This window comes from Hyla sarda, chromosome 1, assembly GCF_029499605.1.
Source record: "Hyla sarda isolate aHylSar1 chromosome 1, aHylSar1.hap1, whole genome shotgun sequence".
Classification (NCBI taxonomy): domain Eukaryota; kingdom Metazoa; phylum Chordata; class Amphibia; order Anura; family Hylidae; genus Hyla; species Hyla sarda.
The window spans coordinates 296,641,010-296,667,061 of record NC_079189.1 but is presented as its reverse complement, the minus strand read 5'-3'; the positions used below and the strand labels follow the sequence as shown (position 1 = coordinate 296,667,061).

General features: G+C 39.4%; 1 protein-coding gene across 3 annotated transcripts in view; it reads left to right on the top strand.

The window, feature by feature from the left end:
• The first annotated feature begins 1,381 nt into the window (after positions 1 to 1,381).
• The window catches only part of FGF22 (fibroblast growth factor 22), a 35,027-nt gene continuing 10,356 nt past the window's right edge, over positions 1,382 to 26,052 (top strand). Inside the window, exons 1-4 of one of the 3 annotated variants that reach the window (XM_056518025.1) lie at positions 1,382 to 1,397; positions 4,575 to 4,655; positions 18,809 to 19,050; positions 21,468 to 21,571. In XM_056518025.1, the coding sequence (XP_056374000.1) occupies positions 18,819 to 19,050; positions 21,468 to 21,571 (336 nt within the window). In that variant the 5' untranslated portion in view covers positions 1,382 to 1,397; positions 4,575 to 4,655; positions 18,809 to 18,818. Of the gene's footprint in view, positions 1,398 to 2,883; positions 3,441 to 4,574; positions 4,676 to 18,808; positions 19,051 to 21,467; positions 21,572 to 26,052 lie in introns of those variants that run through there. The other 2 variants (XM_056518024.1, XM_056518023.1) reach the window with 2 other exon arrangements.

The window sequence follows — 26,052 nt, the reverse complement described above, 5'->3', positions numbered from 1 at the left end:
GACATGCCAAACCTTGAGATCGGAAAAGGTTTAAAGGGATATTCCAGGCCAAAACTTTTTTTTATATATCAACTGGCTCCGGAAAGTTAAACAGATTTGTAAATTACTTCTATTAAAAAATCTTAATCCTTCCAATAGTTATTAGCTTCTGAAGTTGAGTTGTTGTTTTCTGTCTAACTGCTCTCTGATGACTCATGTCCCGGGAGCTGTGCAGTTCCTATGGGGATATTCTCCCATCATGCACAGCTCCCGGGACGTGACATCATCATTGCGCAGTTAGACAGAAAACTTCAGAAGCTAATAACTATTGGAAGGATTAAGATTTTTTAATAGAAGTAATTTACAAATCTGTTTAACTTTCCAGAGCCAGTTGATATATATAAAAAAAGGTTTTGCCTGGAATACCCCTTTAACTCCTGAGACCTACTGCTAGTTATGAGCCGAGGAAGTGCATGGCAACGAACTTCACAACCCAAATGGGAGGTCCGATCTGCATAGACTAATGTGGAGAAAAGGTCACATTTGGTTGACAGCCGCGAAGTGAGGAATGCACTACCATGCACTTCTGCCAGCTTTAACTCTTGATCGCAGTGAGTCTCATAAGTGAGAGCCTGTGCAATCTCAACATTTGACATAACACTACCGTTTTAAGAAATCCTTCTTGGGCGGAAATGTAGATTGTATCCACCCAGCAGGACTGGAGCTAGGCTCAAGAACAACGTGTTTGCAGACAGGATAAGTGAGGGTGTGGGCTTTATAGTAGGTAGGCCTGAATTTCCCAGGTCAGTGGTTCCCTTTAGCGACCCAAATTCACCAATGTGGCTTTGAACTGAAATATAGCACTAGTATGGTATAATAGGGTGGTAGTAGTAGTAGTATGACTCACATAATACCGGTATAATATAATAGGGTAATAGTAGTATGACACACATAGCACTAGTATAGTATAATGGGGGTGGTAGTAGTAGTATAACACATAGCACTGGTATAGTATAATGGGAGTAGTAGTATGACACATAGCACTGGTATAGTATAATGGGAGAACAGTAGTACAGATGACATAACTTTCTCATCTCAGCAGCTCCAGGACCTGATCCATCCTGGTTACTCTGATCCAACCTACCCAGTGTCCTTTCCTGCCACAAAGTGACCCCAGAGAAGCAGTTGGTGCAACACAAGGAACAAACACCATCCCTGGCAATGTCATGGTGGCAACGCCATACCTGTGCGACATCGACTTCCTGTGCAGGGGCCTTCAGCTACCCAGCCTCCAGTAAGGGGGGGGGTGCAGAGGAAGGGGCAGTGTCTGCACTTTATTGAATGGTAGGAGTGGCTTCCGCCTCTGCCTACCATCACTGCTGTTTATCTGCCCGCCCACCCGCTTGCTTTTACTATGGGTAGGTAGCGATCCTTATATGGGGTCCTGGTGGCTACATAACAGGGCTGTGACCTGTTAGTGATAAACATGCACCTGGAAAATGTTAGGCCTCAACTGGAATAGGCTAAGGGACACTTATTTTCCCAGAAACAGGGGCAGACTTGGGACTGGCTCCTGCATCTATTGGCTGGGCAACTGCATTTGACCACTTCAACCATTTAGCTGTACAGTGTGATGCAAGACATAAAAAAAACATTGGGGGAGAGTAATTAAAACCTGTGTGGGGGAAAAGGGAAGTTGCCCATAATCAATTAGCCAGTTTAAAAATAACTGGGGCAATAAGGTCAAAGCAGCACATTTATGGGTTAAACATCAGCTGGTTTGGCCAACTAGCTAAGGTCTATGTTGACCTTCTGACTCTCCCCCAACAGGTGATGTTGGTAGAGAGAATGGCATGTCGGATTTTTACCACCCGAACCTATTGATCTGGGAGAGTGCTGTCTGGCTGAAGCTCACCTCTCCCCATAGAGAAAACATGAACAAATCAGCCATGCCAAACATTCATGTGTATGGGGAGGTCAGAAAAAGATAACTATAAGCATTCAGCCAACAGTTTTTGAAAGTTTATGCCCACCTTAGCTTGCTCCTTACACTAAGAAGCCCCCTCCAAATGTGGATTCTTTAAAGTGACTGTTTTTGTAATTTACTTTGCCTGTATGTCGGTGTATTTTGTGACCTATTTACTAAAATATGCATGCCATTGCGTAAATTTGATTATTTTTAAATGACTTACAGATTATCTGCTTTGATGTGTGTATATGTATGCCACCCTAGAAGTAATGCTAAATTTAGCAACTTTTAGGGAAGGGTCACACAGACGGATCGGCAGTATATTTCACGCTGCGGCTCCGCTGTCGAGCACTTTACAGTGTCCCTTCAGCTGTGCCTGCTCATAGCGGCAATCCACCGCTTTGAGCAGACATACTGCGATGCGCGGGTTGCTGCGCACACATCACGGCTGCTCTCTGCCTAGCTCAGAGAGCAGGAGGAGCGGCCACGATGTTCGCCAGTACACTGCGCATGCGTGCGGCGACATCGCAGTGTATCTGCTCATAGTGGCGGATTGCCGCTATGAGCAGGCAAAGCTGGAGGCACACTGTAGGGTCCATTGGTGGCGGATCCACAGCATAAAATACGTGTGACCCTACTCTTCAAGGGGTACTACCGTGCTAATTATCAGTTAATTATCAGTCTAATGTAAACCTATGAATGATAACCTAGCTCATGCATAATCACTACCTACAATAATGGACTGCTCCAATAAACTCTCCCAACTGTCAGCTAACTGTAAACCCAACCAATGCACAGTCACTACCTACAATAATGGACTGCTCCCATAAAATCTCCCAACTGTCAGCTAACTGTAAAACCAACCAATGCACAGTCACTACCTACAACAATGGACCAATCAAATAATCTGTCCCAACTCTTTGTAAACTAACTGTAAACCGAAGCAATGTACAGTCACTACCTACAATAATGGACCGATCCGATGAACTGTCCCAACTGTCTGTCAGCTTGCTGTGGACCGAACCAATGCACAGTCACTACCTACAATATTGGTTTGATCTAACACAGCAGCACTTAAGCTTACTCATACTATCTAGAACATATGAAGAGGATAGTCATCCCCTTCTGCCAGACTGATTTCAGCCAAATTTCATAGGGTTGTGTATCACAGAACATACACACAGACAAAATCCATCCAAGTTGAAAAGTAGACCTTAAAACTCATATACGTGTAGATCTGTACCATGCAGACCACCATGCAGAAAGGTGCAAAATACGTCAGAAAACTTATATTTCACATCTGGTGACAATGCAGTGTAACAGCAGGATATAGGGAACAATTGTGACAGATAAAGGCATCCTTTACCTGCCTTTGACCCCCCCATATGGCTTTATTCGCACGCCACACACCCTCTTACAAATGTTCTAAGGGTCCTTTTACATGAGCCATTGTAAGCAGATGATAACCACCGATCTTGCCGACTTTTACAAGGTATGCTCAATCATTTGCCCAATAAACAGCCTGCGCAAAAATTGTGTGGTTATGGCCATTGGGACGTCTCTACACACTTTTGGCTCTGTTAAAAAATACAGGTCCTGTAAATGTATATAGTCATCGTCATTACCAGGAAGATCCTGCTGACTGTCCAGTAGGCAGGTGCAGAAAATAGTGTGGGGGACGTTATAAGAGGTCAGGTTATGAGGTTGCAATATGAGGTTGAGATACAGTATGAGGATTGGATATTAGGACGGGATAGGAGGATAGGATATGAGTACAGGATAGAAGGTTGCAATCTGTGGATGGGATATTAGCATGGAAGACAGGATATGAGGTTGTAACATGAGGTTGGGATACGAAAACAGTATATGAGGGCAGGTTATGAAAACGGGATATGAGGTCAAGATATAAGGACAGGATATGAGGTTGGGAAATGAGGATAAGAGCGTCATTGTTGCTTTTCTTCTCCCACAAGGTTTAGGAAGGAACTATGTCTTGGAACTTATGTCTTGAGGATTTCCTTATGTTCTCCATGTAATACTTTATTTAAAAATGGTTCTGTTGATGATGAACACATTCTACAACCACGAAGGATCATGGAATGCTTTGTGTTTTGTTTATTGAGCATAGACCACTAACAAACATATTGATGATGTTCATTGCTTGTGTGGATGCAACGCACTATGGTTAAATAGCACATACATAACAAGTCTGAATCAAAGCAATTATATGATCACACCCACACATTAACATACACAGTCACTGCTGTTGTAAATAGGTTAATGCAGGTTGATCTTCTACATGCGTACAGTTCCAGCTACGTCCAAGCTCTACAGGCAACTGGACTGCTCATGCCATAACTATGACTTGAGGTCAGGTGACACCCAGTGTATGAAAGCAGGAATGTTGCATGTCAGGATGAACTATGTATCATACCACATCTCTCAATCCTTTAGATTTGCAGTACAAAGATGCCTACATGTTTTGGCTATTCAGTTTATACAATGCAACAGTCTTCTGAGAGCTACATACAAATAACATACCAGGAGACTTTCTTTAGGATATGGCAAGTTTAAAAGTATTATCTGAAATATAACGCTCAACCATACCATTACTCTGTGTGTAAAGATACCAACTGCAGGATGGAGAAACAGAAGATAGAGCTTGGAGCATTGGATATCACACACCAATCTAGGAGGACTTAAGGTACAAGAGAGGACTTATATGTAAGCCTTCTGAATTTCTATGTACATTCTATGCAATCCTTTTATACTGTATATTCTTTTAGATCTTAAAAACCCATAGTCATAACTTTTGTTCTTAATGTTCTAGTGGCAATGATTGTAAGGCTCATTTCACACCCGTGTTAAGCAGTGTCCATCAGTGTTCCTAAAGTACATGTCCGATGCACACCTATGAACAATGCCACATGGAGACATTTATAATATATATATATATATATATATATATATATATATATATAGTACCTTATTTTCAGAAACTAAGAATTTATAGATCAGGGATAAGGTGTTTTTTGGGGGTCTATGTTGTAAAAGTAGTTGTTCACACCAGGAGGGTGAATTGGCTCTGCCATTATTAGAGAGTGGGCCAGCGACTCGTAGAACTTCTTCTGGATATTACCTATCCCTGTAGTTTCAGAAATGTCTAGAATGGTCGGAAGCTAGCCCAGGACCGATTATTGTACGTATGTACAGTGAGAATTTGTTTATCACTCCTCTGTTACTGTATTATCTGTTTGTTTAAGTTCTTGTATACCTTCTCTCATAAGAGATAATTTCTCTGAAAGAATATGCTACCCTGTTAAAATTAATAAATAGAAATAAAAAAGATAAATAATACATAGAGTACCATGATAAAAAAAAATATATATACAGCACCATGTACATTTTTTACTGGATCAAGCTCAATAGAATTGCACGCAAGTCCAGCAAACCCTGACAGATATGACATGAATAGAGGACAAAATTGCACACAAATGTAAGTGCCAGGATCTATCACTGCTTAACACGTGAAAACAACCTAATAGCTGTTTTTTTCTCCTTTCTTTCTGCAGCAAAATCACACTGTATTATGCCTGAATTCCCACTGACTTCCATGGGAGGCAGGGAATTGTGCACAGTACAGCACTGAAGCTCCCATTGAAGTCATCGGGAGCTTCAGTGCTAGCCACCCTGCGCTGCCCATGGCTCAGAGAGGGAGCCACACAGACACAGATTATTCCATCCACCATATTAAAGGAGTAGTCCATTGGGGAAAAACCTATCCCCTATACTAAGGATAGGGGACAAGTTTCAGATCGTGGGGGGTCCCCGCAATCTCCTGTACGGGACCCCGACAGCCCACAGGAAGGGGGCGTGTTGACCACCGCACAAAGCAGTGGCTGACACGCCCCCTCAATACAACTATATGGCAGAGCCGGAGCGCTGCCTTCGGCAATCTCCGGCTGTGCCATAGAGTTGTATTGAGGGGGCATGTCGGCCGCCGCTTCATGCGGTGGTCGACACCCGCTATCTGGCCAGCGAGTCAGGGCCCCGTACAGAGAGATTGCGGGGGCGCAGCGGTCGGACCCCCGCGATCACCACTGGACTACCCCTTTAAGGCAATTGACCGACTAAATTCACAAACTCAACTTTTATTTAAACTTTGATCAATATTATGTGCTTTTTGCTTCACTGTGAGGCTTTAAAGGGGTACTCCAGTGGAAAACTTTTTTATTTTTTTTTATTTTTTTAATCAACTGGTGCCAGAAATTTAAACAGATTAGTAAATTACTTCTATTAACAAATCATAATCCTTCCAGTACTTATTAGCTGCTGAATACTACAGAGGAAATTCTATTCTTTTTGGAACACAGTGCTCTCTGCTGACATCATGGCCACAGTGCTCTCTGCTGACATCTCTGTCCATTTTAGGAACTGTCCAGAGCAGCATATGTTTTCTATGGGGATTTTCTCCTACTCTGGGCAGTTCTTAAAATGGACAGAGGTGTCAGCAGAGAGCACTGTGGTCATCTTGTCAGCAGAGAGCTCTGTGTTCCAAAAAGAAAAGAATTTCCTCTGTAGTATTCAGCATCTAATAAGTACTGGAAGGATTAAGATTTTTTTTAATAGAAGTAATTTACAAATCTGTTTAATTTACCAGCACCAGTTGATAAAAAAAAAAAGTTTTCCAACAGAGTACCCCTTTAAACACTCTGGTCTTTGAGTTTCGTTTTTTGTTATGGGACATCTCTTTACCTGAATATAATTTAACCAATAAAAATGGACATATGGCTAATATTTCCATATCCAGCTGCTTTGATTCTCAGCAATCAGTTTTTTGTGGATGGCTGGGAAAATAAATGATTAGGGAAGGTCACATGGAGTGCATCAGCAGCATATTTCATGCTGTGGATGCGCTGGCGGCAATAACAAGAGCGAGCTTCCTGCTGCGGCTGGGTAGCTCATAGTGGCAGATTTCCCGCTGTAGACACAGTGCCTGCTTGTAGCAGATGTATAGCTGATATGGGCAGACACTCTTGTGACTGCCGCAGTGTAAAATATGCTTACCATACTCCTAAAGAACTCTAATACACAGTCACCCTAGGTCAGCCAGAGAGACAGAATTTTTCTATAGCTGCTTTATATATTTAGGGTATGTGCTAAGCCTGCGCTCTTGTGCAGCACTGAACTGGGATTTCTGTGAGCTCCAGGCAGCGTGAGGGGTCAGCCATGAACCTCCCATTGATTTCAGTGAGTGCTTCAGAGCGTAAAAGCACAGAAAAGGTGACATGTCACTTCTTTTCTGCTCAGTTCCCTGTTTCCCATTAAAGTCAATTAGATCAAGGTTTGTAACAGTGACATTGCATGTCTTTTGTCAAACACATACAGATTTTTTGCAGCACTTCCACACCAAAATCCGCAGCAGAAAATCCCCATCAAATTGTGCAAATGTTGATCTGGATTTCTTGCAGGGAAAACACAATTGTGGGGAATTGACGGATACTGTTTAAAGGGGTAATCCAGGAAAAACATTTTTATATATATATATATATATATATATATATATATATATATATATATATCTCAACTGGCTCCAGAAAGTTAAACAGATTTGTAAATTACTTCTTTTAAAAAAATCTTAATCCTTTCAGTACTTATGAGCTGCTGAAGTTGAGTTGTTTTCTGTCTAAGTGCTCTCTGATGACACGTGTCTCGGGAACTGTCCAGAGTAGAAGCAAATCCCCATAGCAAACCTCTTCTACTCTGTGCAGTTCCCAAGACAAGCAGAGATGTCAGCAGAGAGCTCTGTTGCCAGACAGAAAAGAACAACTCAACTTAAGCAGCTGATAATTATTGGAAGGATTAAGATTTTTTTAATAGAAGTAATTTACAAATCTATTTCACTTTCAAGAGCCAGTTGATATATATAAAAAATTTTTTTTCCTGGAATACCCCTTTAATTCTTAGACTATGCAAACTTACATTAGACAGTGTAAGAATGTGCCAGATTTATTACAGTGGCTCACGATGCTTGATAAATCTGGCAATTCTGTAGACTGTCTGCTCTAAGGTACATCTGTCTAGTGTAAATTTAGACTAATTATTTTAGCTTAGTTTAGATAAAAACTATATGTAATTTTTTATTGAATTTAAAAATATGCTCCTTGTCTTTATGAACAAGCCATTCCTCTTTGTCAGACGAGGCACATTTTCTTATCCTTGATGATACACTGCATATTATAAATATTTTGAGATTGCTCTAAGGCACATTCTTAGTGCCAAAATTCTGGTGCAGAAGTCATGGTAAATCTTGGCCAATTAGTTCAAATATAATATGTACAAAAGAGAAAGCTGCAACTGCACTCTTGGTTAAAAAATTGAGGCTCTTAGCGCACTTTTTGATCAAAATGTGTCCCCCCATCCACCACGCGGAGGTGGCCTCATATCGGATGGGACCCTAACATGATAACTCACCTCTGCTGTGCATATAGCCTCTGACTGTGTGACATGTTGGATCAGCCATTGACTAAACCACCTCCAGTCTGCAACTTTCTTTTTTGTACATTTTGTATTTGCCACAGCAGCGGGCACCTGTGTATTAGGTTGTTGTGCTGGCTATTTTTCCTTTTGTGCCATGTTTCCGCTGTAAAATCTGCAACATTAAAGGTTTATTTCAGGTTTGATCTCTATTGAAATTAATATGACATTTTAATTTCCACATGGATATTGTGTGTGTGTGGTGGGGGGGGTTCTGCAGCATGTGAATAAGACTTTTTCAATCTCATCCACTTCTGCCATGTGTGACCCTGTGACACATCTGCCATGTGTGACCCTTCCCTAAAAGGGGACTCAGAGTTGGGGACATTGATGTATATGTAAATATACTGATCTAATAGTACAGTGATACCTCAACTTACAATGGCCTCAACATACAATGTTTTTTTCTGGACCATCGTAACTTGAAACCAGGCTCAACATACAATGCTACAGACAGTCCAGATCTGTGATATGTGTCACAACTGGAGGAACTGACCAATCAGAATGGGCATTTTACTGATAAATCACCTCTATTACTGAAGTGCATGCACTGACTGGCTGTCTGGTAGCGCCCCCTACAGTACAGGGAGGAACTACAAGTTCTGTACTACTCCTTACCTGTGCCAGGGTTAGCTGCTCTTTTGGAGAGCAAGTAAGGGTGGCTCCATTTGGGACACTGTGTGTACTGTACAGGACCCTGAAGAAGATCCTGTCCTCTACATAAACCATTGTTTCCCAACAAGAGTGCCTCCAGTTGTTGCAAAACTACAACTCCCAGCATGCCCGGACAGCCAACGGCTGTCCGGGCATGCTGGAAGTTGTAGTTTTGCAACAGCTGGAGGCACCCTGGTTGGGAAACACTGACCTAGACAGTGATTTACAGCTCCCAGCAGATCTTTCTTACTTTTATATGTAAGGACTTGCTTTAGCTATATTAGTTTTCTACTTATTTTTCTTTAATCCTCATTTTTTCCTATTTTTGATGACATTTTGGTGGCTTCAGAACCAATTACCAAGTTTCCATAGAGTTATGGTCTCAACATGTAATGGTTTCAACATACAATGGTTGTCCTGGAACCAATTAATATTGTAACTTGAGGGACCACTGTATTAATTTGCCAAATGTGACCCACACGTCACCTGTCTTTAAAGCATAATTAAAAGGAAAGGCTTTTTAATGTAAAGAGCACACCTTTTATGAGACTGACTTATACCATTTGTGAGGGAGCAATCAGACAGTTAACTTTATGGTATTGTTATTCACCAGACAGTGACTGTTTTATAGTGTCTAGAAGAAATATACTATTTGGGCCCCTTTCTATGCAGGTAAAAAGATGGCTATATTTTCTAAGTAATTATAATATTCAGTTAGAAGTGGCATGAGGTGTAACACTGCAAAATGTAAGGTAAAAGGAAAAAACATCCAGGCTGGAAATATGTACTATTTGGAAAAATACCGGGGACAAATTACATAGAAAAGGACTTAGGAATTTTAGTTGACAGTAAATGTAACTGTAGCACCCAGTAACAGGGCAAATACAATCATGGGGTGCATTAACTGCCTATTTTGGCCTTGAGGACACAGCAAATTTTCATTTTTTGCTTTTTAGTTTTTTTTCACCCTCAATAACTCTTATTTTTCCAAATACAAGGAATACTGGTGCACAAAGTCAAATGGAAATAGAAACACAACTTAAGAGCAATAAATATAAGAAATAGATCGGTCATGGAGCAGTCACAATAGATACAGTTTGTTTGAAGTTCAGCTGAAATAATACATTGAAATAAAAATAATGCCACACACAATGGGGGACATTTATCATTGCTTGTAATAAGAAAGTTTGGAAGTAATTTCTTTTTTACTTTAGTTTTGCTTATGTGCTACATATTTATCATACTATAACAGGTAGTTGATACATTTGGAGCACATAAGCAAAACAAAAAAGTCGCAGCTGAGACTGTTGAAACTTTTTTGCGACTTTTTAGAATTTGCTTACGTACAGGAGTTTTGTACTCCAGGTCAGACCTGGAGCAGACTTGCGACTTTTTGAAGGGGGGTTTGGGACTTTTTTTTTTTTGCCTACGTGCAACTTTGGCACATCATAAATACCTGATCACTGCAGAGTGAAAACTGAAATTTGCTTAGGTAAGGCTGCTTACCCACAAAAGTCACACAAAAAAGTGCTTAGGCGCATGTGTGACATTTTGTGCGACTTTTGTAGGAAAAAAAAAGGAGATTTATCAAAACCTCTCCAGAGGAAAAGTTGCTGAGTTGCCCAATCAGATCGCTTCTTTCATTTCAGTCCAGTGCTGAAAAACGTATCCCCTATCCTAAGGATAGGGGATAAGTTTCAGATTGCGGGGGGGGGGGGGGGGGGGGGCCGACCACTGGGGCCCCCTACGATCTCCTGTATGGGGCACCGGCTTTCTGGACAGATAGTGTGTATCGACCATCGCATGAAGCAGTGGCCGACACGCCCCCTCAATACATCGCTATGGCAGAGCCAATGATTGCCGAAGGCAGCTCTCCCACTCGGGGGCATGTCAGCCATCGCATTGTGCTGGCTGCCGGGGCCCCATACAAGAGATCGCAGGGGGCCCCAGTGGTCGGACCCCCTGCGATCTGAAACTTATCCCCTATTCTTAGGATAGGGGATAAGTTTTTCAGCACTGGATATCTCCTTTAATTGCGTTGCTGGGGTCTGATGAGCTCCACTAAGCTACTGGTAACTGTAGTTGATTAAGTCTAAAGGGTTAATGACAGTAGCGGCAAGATCATCATTAATGGTGAGGTCTCGGCCACTTTTAGGGCTCCTTTCACACTACCGCTATTCAGAGCTGTAGCTAGCTCTTTTTGCACCCGAGGCAAGCCCAGAAAATTGCACACACCCCCCCTTCGACACCTATCCCCTATTCTTTGGATAGGGGATACATTTTTCAAACCTGGTATAGTGAATCATATAGTAATAATACTGCCCAATACTCCCCAATCTGGACAGGGGTAAGTGCAAAAATTGTCTAAACAAGCTCCATTGTCCAACAGCACTTCATAAATAATTCTTACCCATATCAATAATGCCACTGCACCCCTCCGGGTCGTATTCATGAAGTGCTGTGGGACAATAGAGCTGGTTTAGACAATTTTTGCACTTTCATCTGTCCAGATTGGGGAGTAGTTTATATGTTACCCCTATAGGGCTAGGAAATAACCATAGCTGGACGGTCATAGCATAGTTCATTCCCACACACAAATATGATATGAGTTATATCGCATAAGTACCTCCTGTGTGCACTTTATCCACTGGTGTGGATTCTCTCACCAAACACAAACTTTTTATATGATTTGTGATATTTGCAAATTATTTTAATGATGTTTTCTAAATAAAGATTGGAATTTTATCCTAAATGGTCATTTTGCCTCTATAGTTTTTCTTGGTATAAAAATATAACAAAGACCAGTATCACCAATAACACCACTATATACAGACCAATATGACCATTAATACCACTGTACGTAGACCAATAACACCATTACCACCACTGTACACAGACCAATATTACCATTAACACCACTGTACATAGACCAATATCACCAATAACACCACTATACAAGGGACAAATAATACTGCCACAATATGACCACTACCATTACCACAATATAATGACGGGATAATATTACCATACTGATACCGAATAAAACTAATACTTTAATATATGGTCACTGCATGGGGGAATATTAGTAGCGACTTTGGCTCAACACAGGCTCTCCAGAACATATGTGATTACATACAGTTACACCAGGTGACATCTTCTCTAATTGGAGTCGTATTCACCGACTGATTGGAGCCCCTTCTGTAAATATATAATATTAAAACATAGCCTTTAATGGCTACACTTAAAAATAAGTCCCAATTCTTCTACAAAAATTATATAAACGGTGTACGTGGATGTCTGGTAATAGTCACGGATCGCAGAGCATAAAAGATAGATGATTAGTTGACGGGGAGAGACTAGGGAGGTATGTAGTTAGATGTAGTGCCCCATAAGATAGAAGATAGATAACCAATAGTCACTAATAGATGTAGTGGCTATATACTCAGCAACTTAGATAAGTGAGGGATAAAAATAACAAACAATGCAGAAAAGGATAGAAAAATATGCTCGGCGATTCGCAGCTATCCAGACACCACCAGTGACAATAAACCACAAACGTGCAAAAACTAATGTACACCAGCTAAGCTGGTATAAAATCTACACCAGCTAAGCTGGTATAAAAATAGGTTCCAATATATTTTTGGTACATTAGTCCAACGCGTTTCAACCATCTGTTGTCAATGGCCTCATCAGGGAACCAGTCAGACCTATAAACATTAGTAGCTTAGAAGGGAATAATATCCCTTGCACATATTAACTGAAACAAATATAGCTTCTTAGATCAATGCAATAATATATTAGTCTCTAGTCTACCAAGCAATTAAGATGTGAAATTCTAATTGGAGTCGATCACTTTTCTTTTTCTTCTCCATCCGGCCCAGACAGTCATGTCATTTCTTCCATCCACCATTCGTCTCCACAGACCCTGCCAGAGAAACATTTTAGGATCGGTACTCTTTAAGCACCTATAGCACTCTAATACAGTAACAATTACCCCTTGGTGTCTCACACAGTAGAGTAAGTAGATAAACAGATTGGAGAAAAAGTAGGTAGGTACCCCCACTAAGTACGTCCCTTTACATGGTTTCCCCCATTACCGAGGTGCCCAGAGTAGATAAGTGCCTGTAGGTAGGTCCCCATGTAGATACCTCTTGGTATTTATTCCCTGTAGGCAGTAGCAGCCTCCTGTAAGTAGGGGTTACTCCCTGTTGGTAGGTCCCATTGTAGGTGGTAGCCCCTTTTATTAAATTGAAGTCCCAGTATATGGTTGCAGTCCCCATATATAGTAGTAGAAGGCCTCCCACATATAATAGTAGCAGCCCCCATTTAGGTAGTAGTAGCAGTAGCCCCCCCTAGGTAGTACTCATAGTAGAAGCCCCCTTTAGGTAATAGTAGTAGCAGCTCCCTTTAGGTAGTAGCAGCCCACTTTAGGTAGGTGCACACATCTATCATACACACACATCATACATACATACATCTAGCTTCACATTTAGCATACATACGCACATCTATCATACATACACACACATCATACATATACACAGATAATACATACACGTCATACATACAGCTTACACACAGCAATCATACATAAACACATCATACATGCATTGCATATATACACACATCATAGAGTGTAATAATATTATTCTGGAGAGTAATAATATTACAGGTTATACATTAGATTCTGGAGAGTAATAATATTACAGGATATAGTCATTAGATTCTGGAGAGTAATAATATTACAGGATATAGTCATTAGATTCTGGAGTGTAATAATATTACAGGTTATAGTCATTAGATTCTGGAGAGTAATATTACAGGATATAGTCATTAGGTTCTGGAAAGTAATAACATTACAGGATATAGTCATTAGGTTCTGGAGAGTAATAATATTACAGGATATAGTCATTAGATTCTGGAGTGTAATAATATTACAGGGTATAGTAAATAGATTCTGGAGAGTAATAACATTACAGGATATAGTCATTAGATTCTCGAGAGCAATAACATTACAGGATATAGTCATTAGATTCTGGAGAGTAATAATATTACAGGATATAGTCATTAGATTCTGGAGTGTGATAACATTATAGGTTATAGTCATTAAATTCTGGAGAGTAATAATATTACAGGATATAGTCATTAGATTCTGGAGAGTAATAACATTACAGGAAATAGTTATTAGATTCTGGAGTGTGATAACATTATAGGTTAGAGTCATTCGATTCTGGAGAGTAATAATATTACAGGTTACAGTCATTAGATTCTGGAGTGTAATAACATTACAGGATAAAGTCATTAGATTATGTAGTGTAATAACATTACAGGATATAGTCATTAGATTCTGGAGAGTAATAACATTACAGGATATAGTCATTAGATTCTGGAGAGTAATAATATTACATGATATAGTCATTAGATTCTGGAGAGCAATAATATTACAGGATATAGTCATTAGATTCTGGAGAGTAATAATATTACAGGATATAGTCATTAGATTCTGGAGAGTAATAACATTACAGGATATAGTTATTAGATTCTGGAGTGTGATAACATTATAGGTTAGAGTCATTCGATTCTGGAGAGTAATAATATTACAGGTTACAGTCATTAGATTCTGGAGTGTAATAACATTACAGGATATAGTCATTAGATTATGTAGTGTAATAACATTACAGGATATAGTCATTAGATTCTGGAGAGTAATAACATTACAGGATACAGTCATTAGATTCTGGAGAGTAATAATATTACAGGATACAGTCATTAGATTCTGGAGAGTAATAATATTACATGATATAGTCATTAGATTCTGGAGAGCAATAATATTACATGATATAGTCATTAGATTCTGGAGAGCAATAATATTACAGGATATAGTCATAAGATTCTGGAGTGTCATAATATTACAGGATATAGTCATTAGATTCTGGAGTGTAATAATATTACAGGATATAGTAAATAGATTCTGGAGAGTAATAACCTTACAGGATATAGTCATTAGATTCTGGAGAGTAATAATATTACAGGATATAGTCAATAGATTCTGGAGTGTAATAACATTATAGGTTAGAGTCATTCGATTCTGGAGAGTAATAATATTACAGGTTACAGTCATTAGATTCTGGAGTGTAATAACATTATAGGTTATACATTAGATTCTGGAATGTATTAATATTACAGGATATAGTCATTAGATTCTGGAGAGTAATAATATTACAGGATATAGTCATTAGATTCTGGAGAGCAATAATATTACAGGATATAGTCATTAGATTCTGGAGAGTAATAATATTACAGGATATAGTCATTAGATTCTGGAGAGCAATAACATTACAGGATATAGTCATTAGATTCTGGAGAGTAATAATATTACAGGATATAGTCATTAGATTCTGGAGTGTAATAACATTACAGGATATAGTCATTAGATTCTGAAGTGTAATAATATTACAGGATATAGTCATTAGATTCTGGCGTGTAATAATATTACAGGATATAGTCATTCGATTCTGGAGAGTAATAACATTACAGGTTATACATTCGATTCTGGAGAGTAATAACATTACAGAATATAGTCATTAGATTCTGGAGTATAATAATATTACAGGATATAGTCAATAGATTCTGGAGAGTAATAACATTACAGGATATAGTAATTAGATTATGGAGAGTAATAATATTACAGGATATAGTCATTAGATTCTGGGGAGTAATAATATTACAGGATATAGTCATTAGATTCTGGAGAGCAATAACATTACAGGATATAGTCATTAGATTCTGGAGAGTAATAATATTACAGGATATAGTCATTAGATTCTGGAGAGCAATAACATTACAGGATATAGTCATTAGCTTCTGGAGAGTAATAATATTACAGGATATAGTCATTAGATTCTGAAGTGTAATAACATTACAGGTTACAGTCATTAGATTCTGGAGAGTAATAACATTACAGGATATAGTCATTAGATTCTGGAGAGTAATAATATTACAGGATATAGTCATTAGATTATGAAGAGTAATAACATTACAGGATATAGTCATTAGATTCTGGAGTGTAATAATATTACAGGATATAGTCATAAGATTCTGGAGTGTCATAATATTACAGGATATAGTCATTAGATTCTGGAGTGTAATAATATTACAGGATATAGTAAATAGATTACGGAGAGTAATAACATTACAGGATATAGTAATTAGATTTTGGAGAGTAATAATATTACAGGATATACGGTAGTCATTAGATTCTGGAGAGCAATAACATTACAGGATATAGTCATTAGATTCTGGAGAGTAATAATATTACAGGAAATAGTCATTAGATTCTGGAGAGTAATAATATTACAGGAAATAGTCATTAGATTCTGGAGAGTAATAATATTACAGGATATAGTCATTAGATTCTGGAGAGCAATAACATTACAGGTTATAGTCATTAGATTCTGGAGAGTAATAATATTACAGGATATAGTCATTAGATTCTGGAGTGTAATAACATTATAGGTTAGAGTCATTCGATTCTGGAGAGTAATAATATTACAGGTTACAGTCATTAGATTCTGGAGAGTAATAACATTATAGGTTATACATTAGTTTCTGGAGAGTAATAACATTACAGGATATAGTCATTAGATTCTGGAGTGTAATAATATTACAGGATATAGTCATTAGATTCTGGAGTGTAATAATATTACAGGATATAGTTATTAGATTCTGGAGTGTAATAATATTACAGGTTATAGTCATTAGATTCTGGTGAGTAATAATATTACAGGTTATAGTCATTGGATTCTGGAGTGCAATAACATTACAGGATATAGTCATTAGCTTCTGGAGAGTAATAATATTACAGGATATAGTCATTAGATTCTGGAGTGTAATAATATTACAGGATATAGTCATTAGATTCTGGAGTGTAATAACATTACAGGATATAGTCATTAGAGTCTGGAGTGTAATAACATTACAGGATATAGTCATTAGATTCTGGAGAGTAATAACATTACAGGATATAGTCATTAGATTCTGGAGAGTAACAATATTACAGGATATAGTCATTAGATTCTGGAGTGTAATAATATTACAGGTTATACATTAGATTCTGGAGAGTAATAATATTACAGGATATAGTCATTAGATTCTGGAGAGTAATAATATTACAGGATATAGTCATTAGATTCTGGAGAGTAATAACATTACAGGATATAGTCATTAGAGTCTGGAGTGTAATAATATTACAGGATATAGTCATTAGATTCTGGAGTGTAATAATATTACAGGATATAGTCATTAGATTCTGGAGAATAATAATATTACAGGATATAGTCATTAGATTCTGAAGAGTAATAATATTACAGGATATAGTCATTAGATTCTGGAGAGTAATAACATTACAGGATATAGTCATTAGATTCTGGAGAGTAATAACATTATAGGTTATAGTCATTAGGGGTGATATTTTATACCTTTGGATAGGGGATAAGACGTCTAAGCGCCGGAGTACCCAGTTAAGGTGCATGTAATATATTTAGCAGCAATATGGGACAATAAAAGTAGTTGAGCACAATATAGTATGATAGTGAAAGTGCCATATGCCTAAAGTGCTATAAATCTAAACATAAGGCATCAGTGCAACAGGATAGTACATGAAAAATACCCACTCAAGAAAATGCTGGGCAGGGACCAGGATGGCGCCACTCCTACGCGTGTTTCGGCACTCTGACCTTCGTTCGGGACTCCCCTAATAAAAATACAAAAAAAAAAACCTTTCCCACTTTTAAATAAAATTATAAATAAATAAATAAGCATACTTGGTACAGCCCCTTGCAGAACTGTCAAAATAGGTTATTGATCCCACATAATGAACAGTGTACATTTAAAAAAAATACCAGAACTTATCAGATAAAATTGAATTAAAAGTGATCAAAAAGTCCCTTCTACTCCAAAATGGCAATCAAAAAGCAAAAAACACAAGCCAAAATTTGCAAAATTAACTCTTTACCTCCTAAAAGCCATATCTCTTATTTTTCCAAAAGTCACTGCCTGGGAAAAGGGGTTAAATACAAAAATTGAATGTTAATTGTCTGTACAGATTTTCTGTGAATTCTTTCTGCTAGGTGATTATAAGATTTGTTAAAACGTAATCCACTTTGCTGCTACAATAAATGCTACACATTTAGATGTGTCGAAAATCTAAAGCAAGTACACCACGTGTGGCCCTACCCTCTTTTTCACGATACCCCAGTCTGTCCATGAGTGGTCTAATGAGTTACTGTAACTCAAATAAAACAGGCATCAACAACAAATTGGTCAATGGCTGTGGGAGACCCTGTTGATATGTCTGGAATAAAGATTGCAAAATGGCAAATGACTGGCCACACACAGACAATTATACCATACTTTTAGCCTACAGATGCAGTAAGAACCCAACTTCACCGATCACATTTTTGGCAGACAATAGTCTGCTGTCAACCATCATGCTCATAACCTCTAAATGAATATCAATCAATATTTAAAAAATTTCCCATTTTGAACGACACTTATTTTATGTTTATGGGTAGCTTTAGTCTGGTGAAATACTACCAGGTGTGCTTGGATAAACATAATAATGTTATCTTGTTTCTCATTAAAAAGGTTTGGAATGCATTGATTTGAAAATTGATTTGGAATGCACAAGGCCCCTTTCCCAACAACAACCTCTCTCTATTTGAAATTCTGCATTTTGTTACTTCTTGCTGTTTCAACATTATCCCCCTGTGTGAAAGGGAATCGCCTGATTCACAGCTACAAACATTTGGAAGGAGATGTACGATGGCGTCGCTTCTTTTCTGCAACTCATTACTTTCTATCCATTGATCAAACAGGCCAAGTAAGAGGAATACGAAAATTCAGTACTAACAGTAAGTAAACGCAAGATCATTTCAAGAAGTTTATAACTTTCAAAATTACAATGCAATCGAATTGCACAAGGATAAAAGAAAATTTGGGAAATTCACAATATACAAAAATAAAGGGAACACTAAAGATAACTCATCCTAGATCTGAATGAATGAACTAATCATATGAAATACTTTCGTCTTTACATAGTTGAATGTACTGACAACAAAATCACACAAAAATTATCAATGGAAATCAAATTTATCAACTCATGGAGGTCTGGATATGGAGTTACACTCAAAATCAAAGTGGAAAACCAAACTACAGGCTGATCCAACTTTGATGTAATGTCCTTAAAACAAGTCAAAATGAGGGTCAGTAGTGTGTGTGGCCTCCACATGCCCGTATGACCTCCCTACAATGCCTGGACATTCTCCTGATGAGGTGGCCAGTCTGTATTGCAACATGGCGTGGGTGGATGGAGAAAGACATGATGCCCCACATGTGCTCAATCGGATTCAGGTCTGGGTAACGGGCGGGCCAGTCCATAGCATCAATGCCTTCCTCTTGCAGGAACTGCTGACACACTCCAGCTACATGAGGTCTAGCATTGTCTTGCATTAGGAGGAACCCAGGGCCAACCGCTCCAGTATATGGTCTCACAAGGGGTCTGAGGATCTCATCTCGGTACCTAATGGCAGTCAGGCTACCTCTGGCAAGCACATGGAGGGCTGTGCGGCCTCCCAAAGAAATGCCACCCCACACCATTACTGGCAATCATGCTGGAGTATGTTGCAGGCAGCAGAACGTTCTCCACGGCCTCTCCAGACTCTGTCTGTCACATGTGCTCAGTGTAAACCTGCTTTCATCTGTGAAGAGCACAGGGCGCCAGTGGCGAATATGCCAATCTTGGTGTTCTCTGGCAAATGCCAAACGTCCTGCACAGTGTTGGGCTGTAAGCACAACCCCCCACCTGTGGACGCTGGGCCCTCATACTGTTAAGGATGGGTTAATGTGCAGCCTATATCTGTGAGTGACTACAGCTGTACTATTTTTCTATATTTTTTTACAGATATTTTTCCAGCAGCAATGGCATTTTACTATTAGCATATTGATCAGTCATCTTTTAGGGGGGAATTGATAGGGATGACCCTTATGTTTCTAATGACTGATCAATATACTAATACTAAAATGCCATTGCTGCTGGAAAAATATATCTGTTGCCTACCCTTTAACCCATATACATCAGAATGCTATCTGCTCGTGACTCTGAATATAGGCCTTGAAATTACTCCATGCGGGAGTAGAAAGACTAAACATCTGCCGAACAGAGAACTTGTGCCAAGAAATTAATGGACACTGGATATGCTAATATATACGGACACAACAATAGAACCAATCAAAATGTAACATGCTAATTGTGATGTCATAACGAACCCTCCTTTTTCCAAATGTATAAACCAAAATTTACTTTCTGTAATAAATCAGAACTTCCTGGAGTCAACACAGAGGAGGGAACTCATACCAACCTGGCATGGTGTGAATTTTCTTACGCCGACACTTGGAAAAATAGTACAACGGTAGTCACTCACCAATTAAGGCCGCGCATTAACCCATCCTTAACAATACCACCCTTATGGAATCTGTTTCTGACCATTTGAGTGGACACATGCACATTTGTGGCCTGCTGGAGGTCATTTTGCAGGGCTTTGGCAGTGCTCCTCCTTGCACAAAAGCGGAGGTAGTGGTCCTGCTGCTGCTGGGTTGTTGCCCTCCTGATGCACTGGAATGTCTACTGGTAGCACCTCCATGCTCTGGACACTACACTGACAGACACAGCAAACCTTCTTGCCACAGTTTGCATGGATATGCCATCCTGGATGAGCTGCACTACCTGAGCCACTCGTGTGGGTTGTAGACTGTCTAACGCTACCACTAGAGTGAAAGCACTAAAAAGTGACCAAAACATCAGCCAGGAAGCATAGGAACTGAGAAGTGGTCTGTGGTCACCACCTGCAGAACCACTCCTTTATTGGGGGTGTCTTGCTAATTGCCTATTATTTCCACCTGTTGTCTGTTCCATTTGCACAACAGCATGTGAAATTGTCAATCAGTGTTACTTCCTGAGTGGACAGTGTGATTTCACAGAAGTGTGATTGACTTGGAGTTACATTCTGTTGTTTAAGTGTTCCCTTTATTTTTTTGAGCAGTGTATTTAATTTCTTCTAAATCAATTTAATTATCAATATCAGATTGATGCTAGGGTGGCTCCTGGTACTCATGCTGTTTGCAGAGGCCACTGATGCCGCAGTCTGGCCTCCCCAAATATCTAATATTGATGGCCTATCCTAAAAAATTCCCTTTAGATGTGATGCTGCAACTAAAAAATTTTATTAAAGTTTGCATATTTTGTTTTTTAATAACCATTTTTCTTCACTAGGTATATTTCAAGTTTACTCTGTAAATGTTGGCGTGGTTGCCATGCATTCAGCTGGAACTGGACTGTACATTGCCATGGACAGTAGGGGAAAACTATATGGTGTGGTATGTACTCCATTCAGTACATCTCAATGATGAGTTATGGCTAGAACCAAGTGTTGTGCAACAACCTAGGCAAAGAAGGTTTTAGAACAAATAAAACGTAGTTTGATAGAATTAGGAATGTTTAATAAAGTTCACATATTTTACTTTTAAATTCATTGTATACATAGCCACAACTTTAGGGGATAGCTTATTCAAGAATCCTGGGAATGTAGGGAATATTCCAGTATATGAGTTAATTTTGCATTCCCCATGTATCACGTCTGGATGAATTATGAGTTAACTAGCAAACATATTGAGCCACATTGGAGTAACTTTACAGGAGAATTGTAACTGTAAATGATACGTTGGGTGCAAAGAATATCAGGCTTCCATCCTAACGCTATGTTCACACGGCAAAATGTCCTCACTGGGCTTCCTCTACTTCTCCATGCAAAAACCATGGCACACAAGTAATTTGAAGCAGACATGTCAATTGAAGCAGAAAATACTCCTTGTGAGGAGCTTCTATTGACATCAATGGGGCTTTGATTCCAGGCAGAGTTTCCAAATAAAAATTCTGCTTGGATTCTGCTTAAAGGGGTACTCCCGTGGAATTTTTTTTTTTTAAATCAACTGGTGCCAGAAAGTTAAAACAGATCTGTAAATTACTTCTATTAAAAAATCTTAATCCTTCCAATACATTTTATGGGCTGTATACTACAGAAGAAATGCTTTTCTTTTTGGATTTCTCTGATATCATGACCACTGTGCTCTCTGCTGACCTCTGCTGTCCATTTTAGGAACTGTCCAGAGCAGCATATGTTTGCTATGGAGATTTTCTCCTGCTCTGGACAGTTCCAAAAATGGACATCAGAGGTCAGCAGAGAGCACTGTGGTCATGACATCAGAGAAATCCAAGAAGAAAAGCATTTCTTCTGTAGCATATAGCCCCTAAAAAATATTGGAAGGATCAAGATTTTTTTAATAGAAGTAATTCACTAAATCTGTAATCTGCCACCAGTTGAGTTAAAAAAATTTTTTCTTCCCACAGGCGTACCCCTTTAAATTTACTTGTGTGCCATGGTTTATGAGGAAGTAGAGGAAATTCAGTGAGGAAATTATGTTGTGTGAACATAGCTTTAAAGGAGAAAATTAACTCCTGCCGGGGGTCTAGCCACTGAGCTCCACCCTCTGCCCCCCCCATTATCAGACCCCAGCACTCAGTGAGGAGCCCATGCTCCATTCATTTCTATGGGAGCACCGAAAAGACCCGAGTACAGTTCTCAGGTGTTATCGGCACTCCCACAGAAATGAATGGAGCATGTGCCGTCTACCAGTAGATCACACGCGCTCCTCCCTGAGAGTCGCAGCAGTAGAACCACCCCCCCCCCCCCCCGGCAATCAGCTCCTGTGGATAGGGGATACGAAAGTTTTCGCTGGAATACTCCTTTAAAGCAATGTTCACACGGCGGAATTTGCGAGTGGAATTCTGCAGAAATATTCAGTTAAAAAATCCCACTATAGCAGAATCCCATTGATGACAATGGGATTATGCTGCACTATGCACATGCCAGAATTTCAGATTTTGGCGTCCGCAGAAACATCAAACCTGCTCAATGTTTCTGCGCATTCTGCTGAGAAATGCATTGCAGTTTATAAAGACAATGCATTTCCAATCGGTCCTAGTGCTGTTAAAACAAGCAAATGTGCGGAATGTCCACCTGTGTTTTCCAGGCGGACATTCCACACATTTTAAGCCGTGTGAACATAGCCTTACTATGACATAAGAATGCACAGGACGAAAAGTACTTAGGACTGAATAAAAATCAATATACTGGATATGGAAAATAGTTAGTACAATACTGTATATTTCTGTGTGTTATTTTCATAAATACCTTACATTTATTCCTCTTGGTTATTTAGCAGGCTGGGCAAAACTTTCACAACGAGCACATGATTCCCGGTCAGCACGTATTCACAAAGAATTTACTCACGACCACCATGTTCAGGTCTTCTTGCATATTTCTTTCTTTATTTGCATGATTTCACATTCTTACGGTACATGACGTCTCTAATTGGGTTACTATGGTATACATCCCAGACAGGTAAGTTGACAAATACTTCTGGAGCAGAGGCATTTGTCAACTTACCTGTCTGGGATGTATACCATCGTACCCCAATTAGAGACGTCATGTACCGTAAGAATGTGAAATCATGCAAATAAAGAAAGATGCAAGAAGACCTGAACATGGTGGTCGTGAGTAAATTCTTTGTGAATACGTGCTGACCGGGAATCATGTGCTCGCCATGGAAGTTTTGCCCAGGTATATCGGTTTAAAGTTGCTGTATATGGTGTACAATAGCACCATTTACCTGTGAGCTCACATTGGTGAAAACTACAAAACGCATTGGTGGTGTGAAGTAACCGTTACTGAAGTATTTAGCAGGCTGCACACTATATTTATGTCAATTTGAGAAAGGGCATGTTCACACTATGGAATTTCTGAGTCACTGCATGAAGAAAACATTGGTGTGAATGGGCTTTCCAATAACCGGTTCAGGCTGGGTTCACACTACGTTTTGTACCATACGGGAGCGCATACGGCAGGGGGGAGCTAAAAGCTTGCGCTCCCGTATGTGACCATATGCGCTCCCGTATGCCATTCATTTCAATGAGCCGACCGGAGTGAAACGTTCGGTCCGGTCGGCTCATTTTTGCGCCGTATGCGCTTTTACAACCGGACCTAAAACTGTGGTCAACCACGGTTTGAGGTCCGGTTGTAAAAGCGCATACGGCGCAAAAATGAGTCGACCGAACGTTTCACTCCGGTCGGCTCATTGAAATGAATGGCATACGGGAGCGCATACGGTCACATACGGGAGCGCGAGCTTTTAGCTCCCCCCTGCCGTATGCGCTCCCGTATGGGACAAAACGTAGTGTGAACCCAGCCTAACACTGGAGATTTTACGCTGCAGAAATTTTAGACTCCAGACCCACCGAAAGAATAAACAATCATTTTTTTCAGAGGAATTCCGCGCTGGCTGTATTGCTGACAGTGGTGACTGCCCCCATATTCGCCAATGTCTGCGGAGCAGAAATCTGCCAGAATATTGACTGTTTATTGACTGTGTTCAATGTTCTGGAGGGAATTTTACGGGCAGAAAGTTTGCTTCAAAAACTTGAGTAATGGGATCCTGCTGACCTAACAGAGACCTGTATTATTTCAGCCATTTACTTCCCCCTTGTTCAGAGAAACATCTAAAAGAACTTACTTACTGAGGGGGAGATTACAAGCTGCCTGTTTATCTTTATATGGAAGTTGCTAGTTGTAGTATTGTGAATCCAGCAGCATGACAGCAATTCAGGGGGAATCTACTAGATCTCTTTGCAGTGTGAAAGATAAGGGAGCAGATAAGCCTTGTTCAGATTTATATACAGATTTCCTGTAGGATTCCATATAAAAGCTGCATAGCTTTTACTTCAATTTGTTTTCAACAGGAATTCAACACGTGCATACAGTATGTGTTGCTGAAAAAAGAAGCAACTTTCCTTTTTCAATGCATAATTCATATACATTCCCTTGCCACTTTATTAGGTGCACCTGTTCAATTGCTTGTTAACACAATTAGCAAAATCAGTCCATCACAGTGCAGCAACTCAATGCATTTAGGCATGTAGACTTGGTCAAGACACCTTGCTGTAGTACAAACTGAGCATCAGAATGGGAAAGAGAAGGGATTTCAATTACTTTGAATGGGGCATGGTTGTTGGTATCAGACGGACCCACAGACATCTCTAAGATTAACAAAGAAAGGTCCTAAAAAAAAAGTAAAATGTCCAGTGAGCATCAGTTGTGTGGCTAAAATGCCTTATTGATGTCAGAGGAGAATGGGCAGACTGGTTCAAAATTTTAAAAAAATCAACAGTAACTCAAAAAACCACTTCACATACAATCAAGGTATGCAAAATAACATCTTTGAACACACATGTACAACCTTTCCCTGTCCTACAGTGGGGGAAAAAAAAAGTATTTAGTCAGCCACCAATTGTGCAAGTTCTCCCACCTAAAAAGATGAGAGAGGCCTGTAATTTTCATCATAGGTATACCTCAACTATGAGAGACATAATGATAAAAAAAAAAAAATCCATAATATCACATTGTCTGATTTTTAAAGAATTTCTTTGCAAATTATGGTGGAAGATAAGTATTTGGTCACCTACAAACAAGCAAGATTTCTGGCTCTCACAGGCCTGATCTTTAAAGGGGTACTCCGGTGAAAACCTTTTTTCTTTTAAATCAACTGGTGGCAGAAAGTTAAACATATTTGTAAATTACTTCTATTAAAAAATCTTAATCCTTCCAGTACTTATTAGCTGCTGAATGCTACAGAGGAAATTCCTTTCTTTTTGGAACACTGATGACATCACGAGCACAGTGCTCTCTGGTGACATCTCTGTCCATTTTAGCAACCGTGCATAGCAGATGTATGCTAAGGGCAGC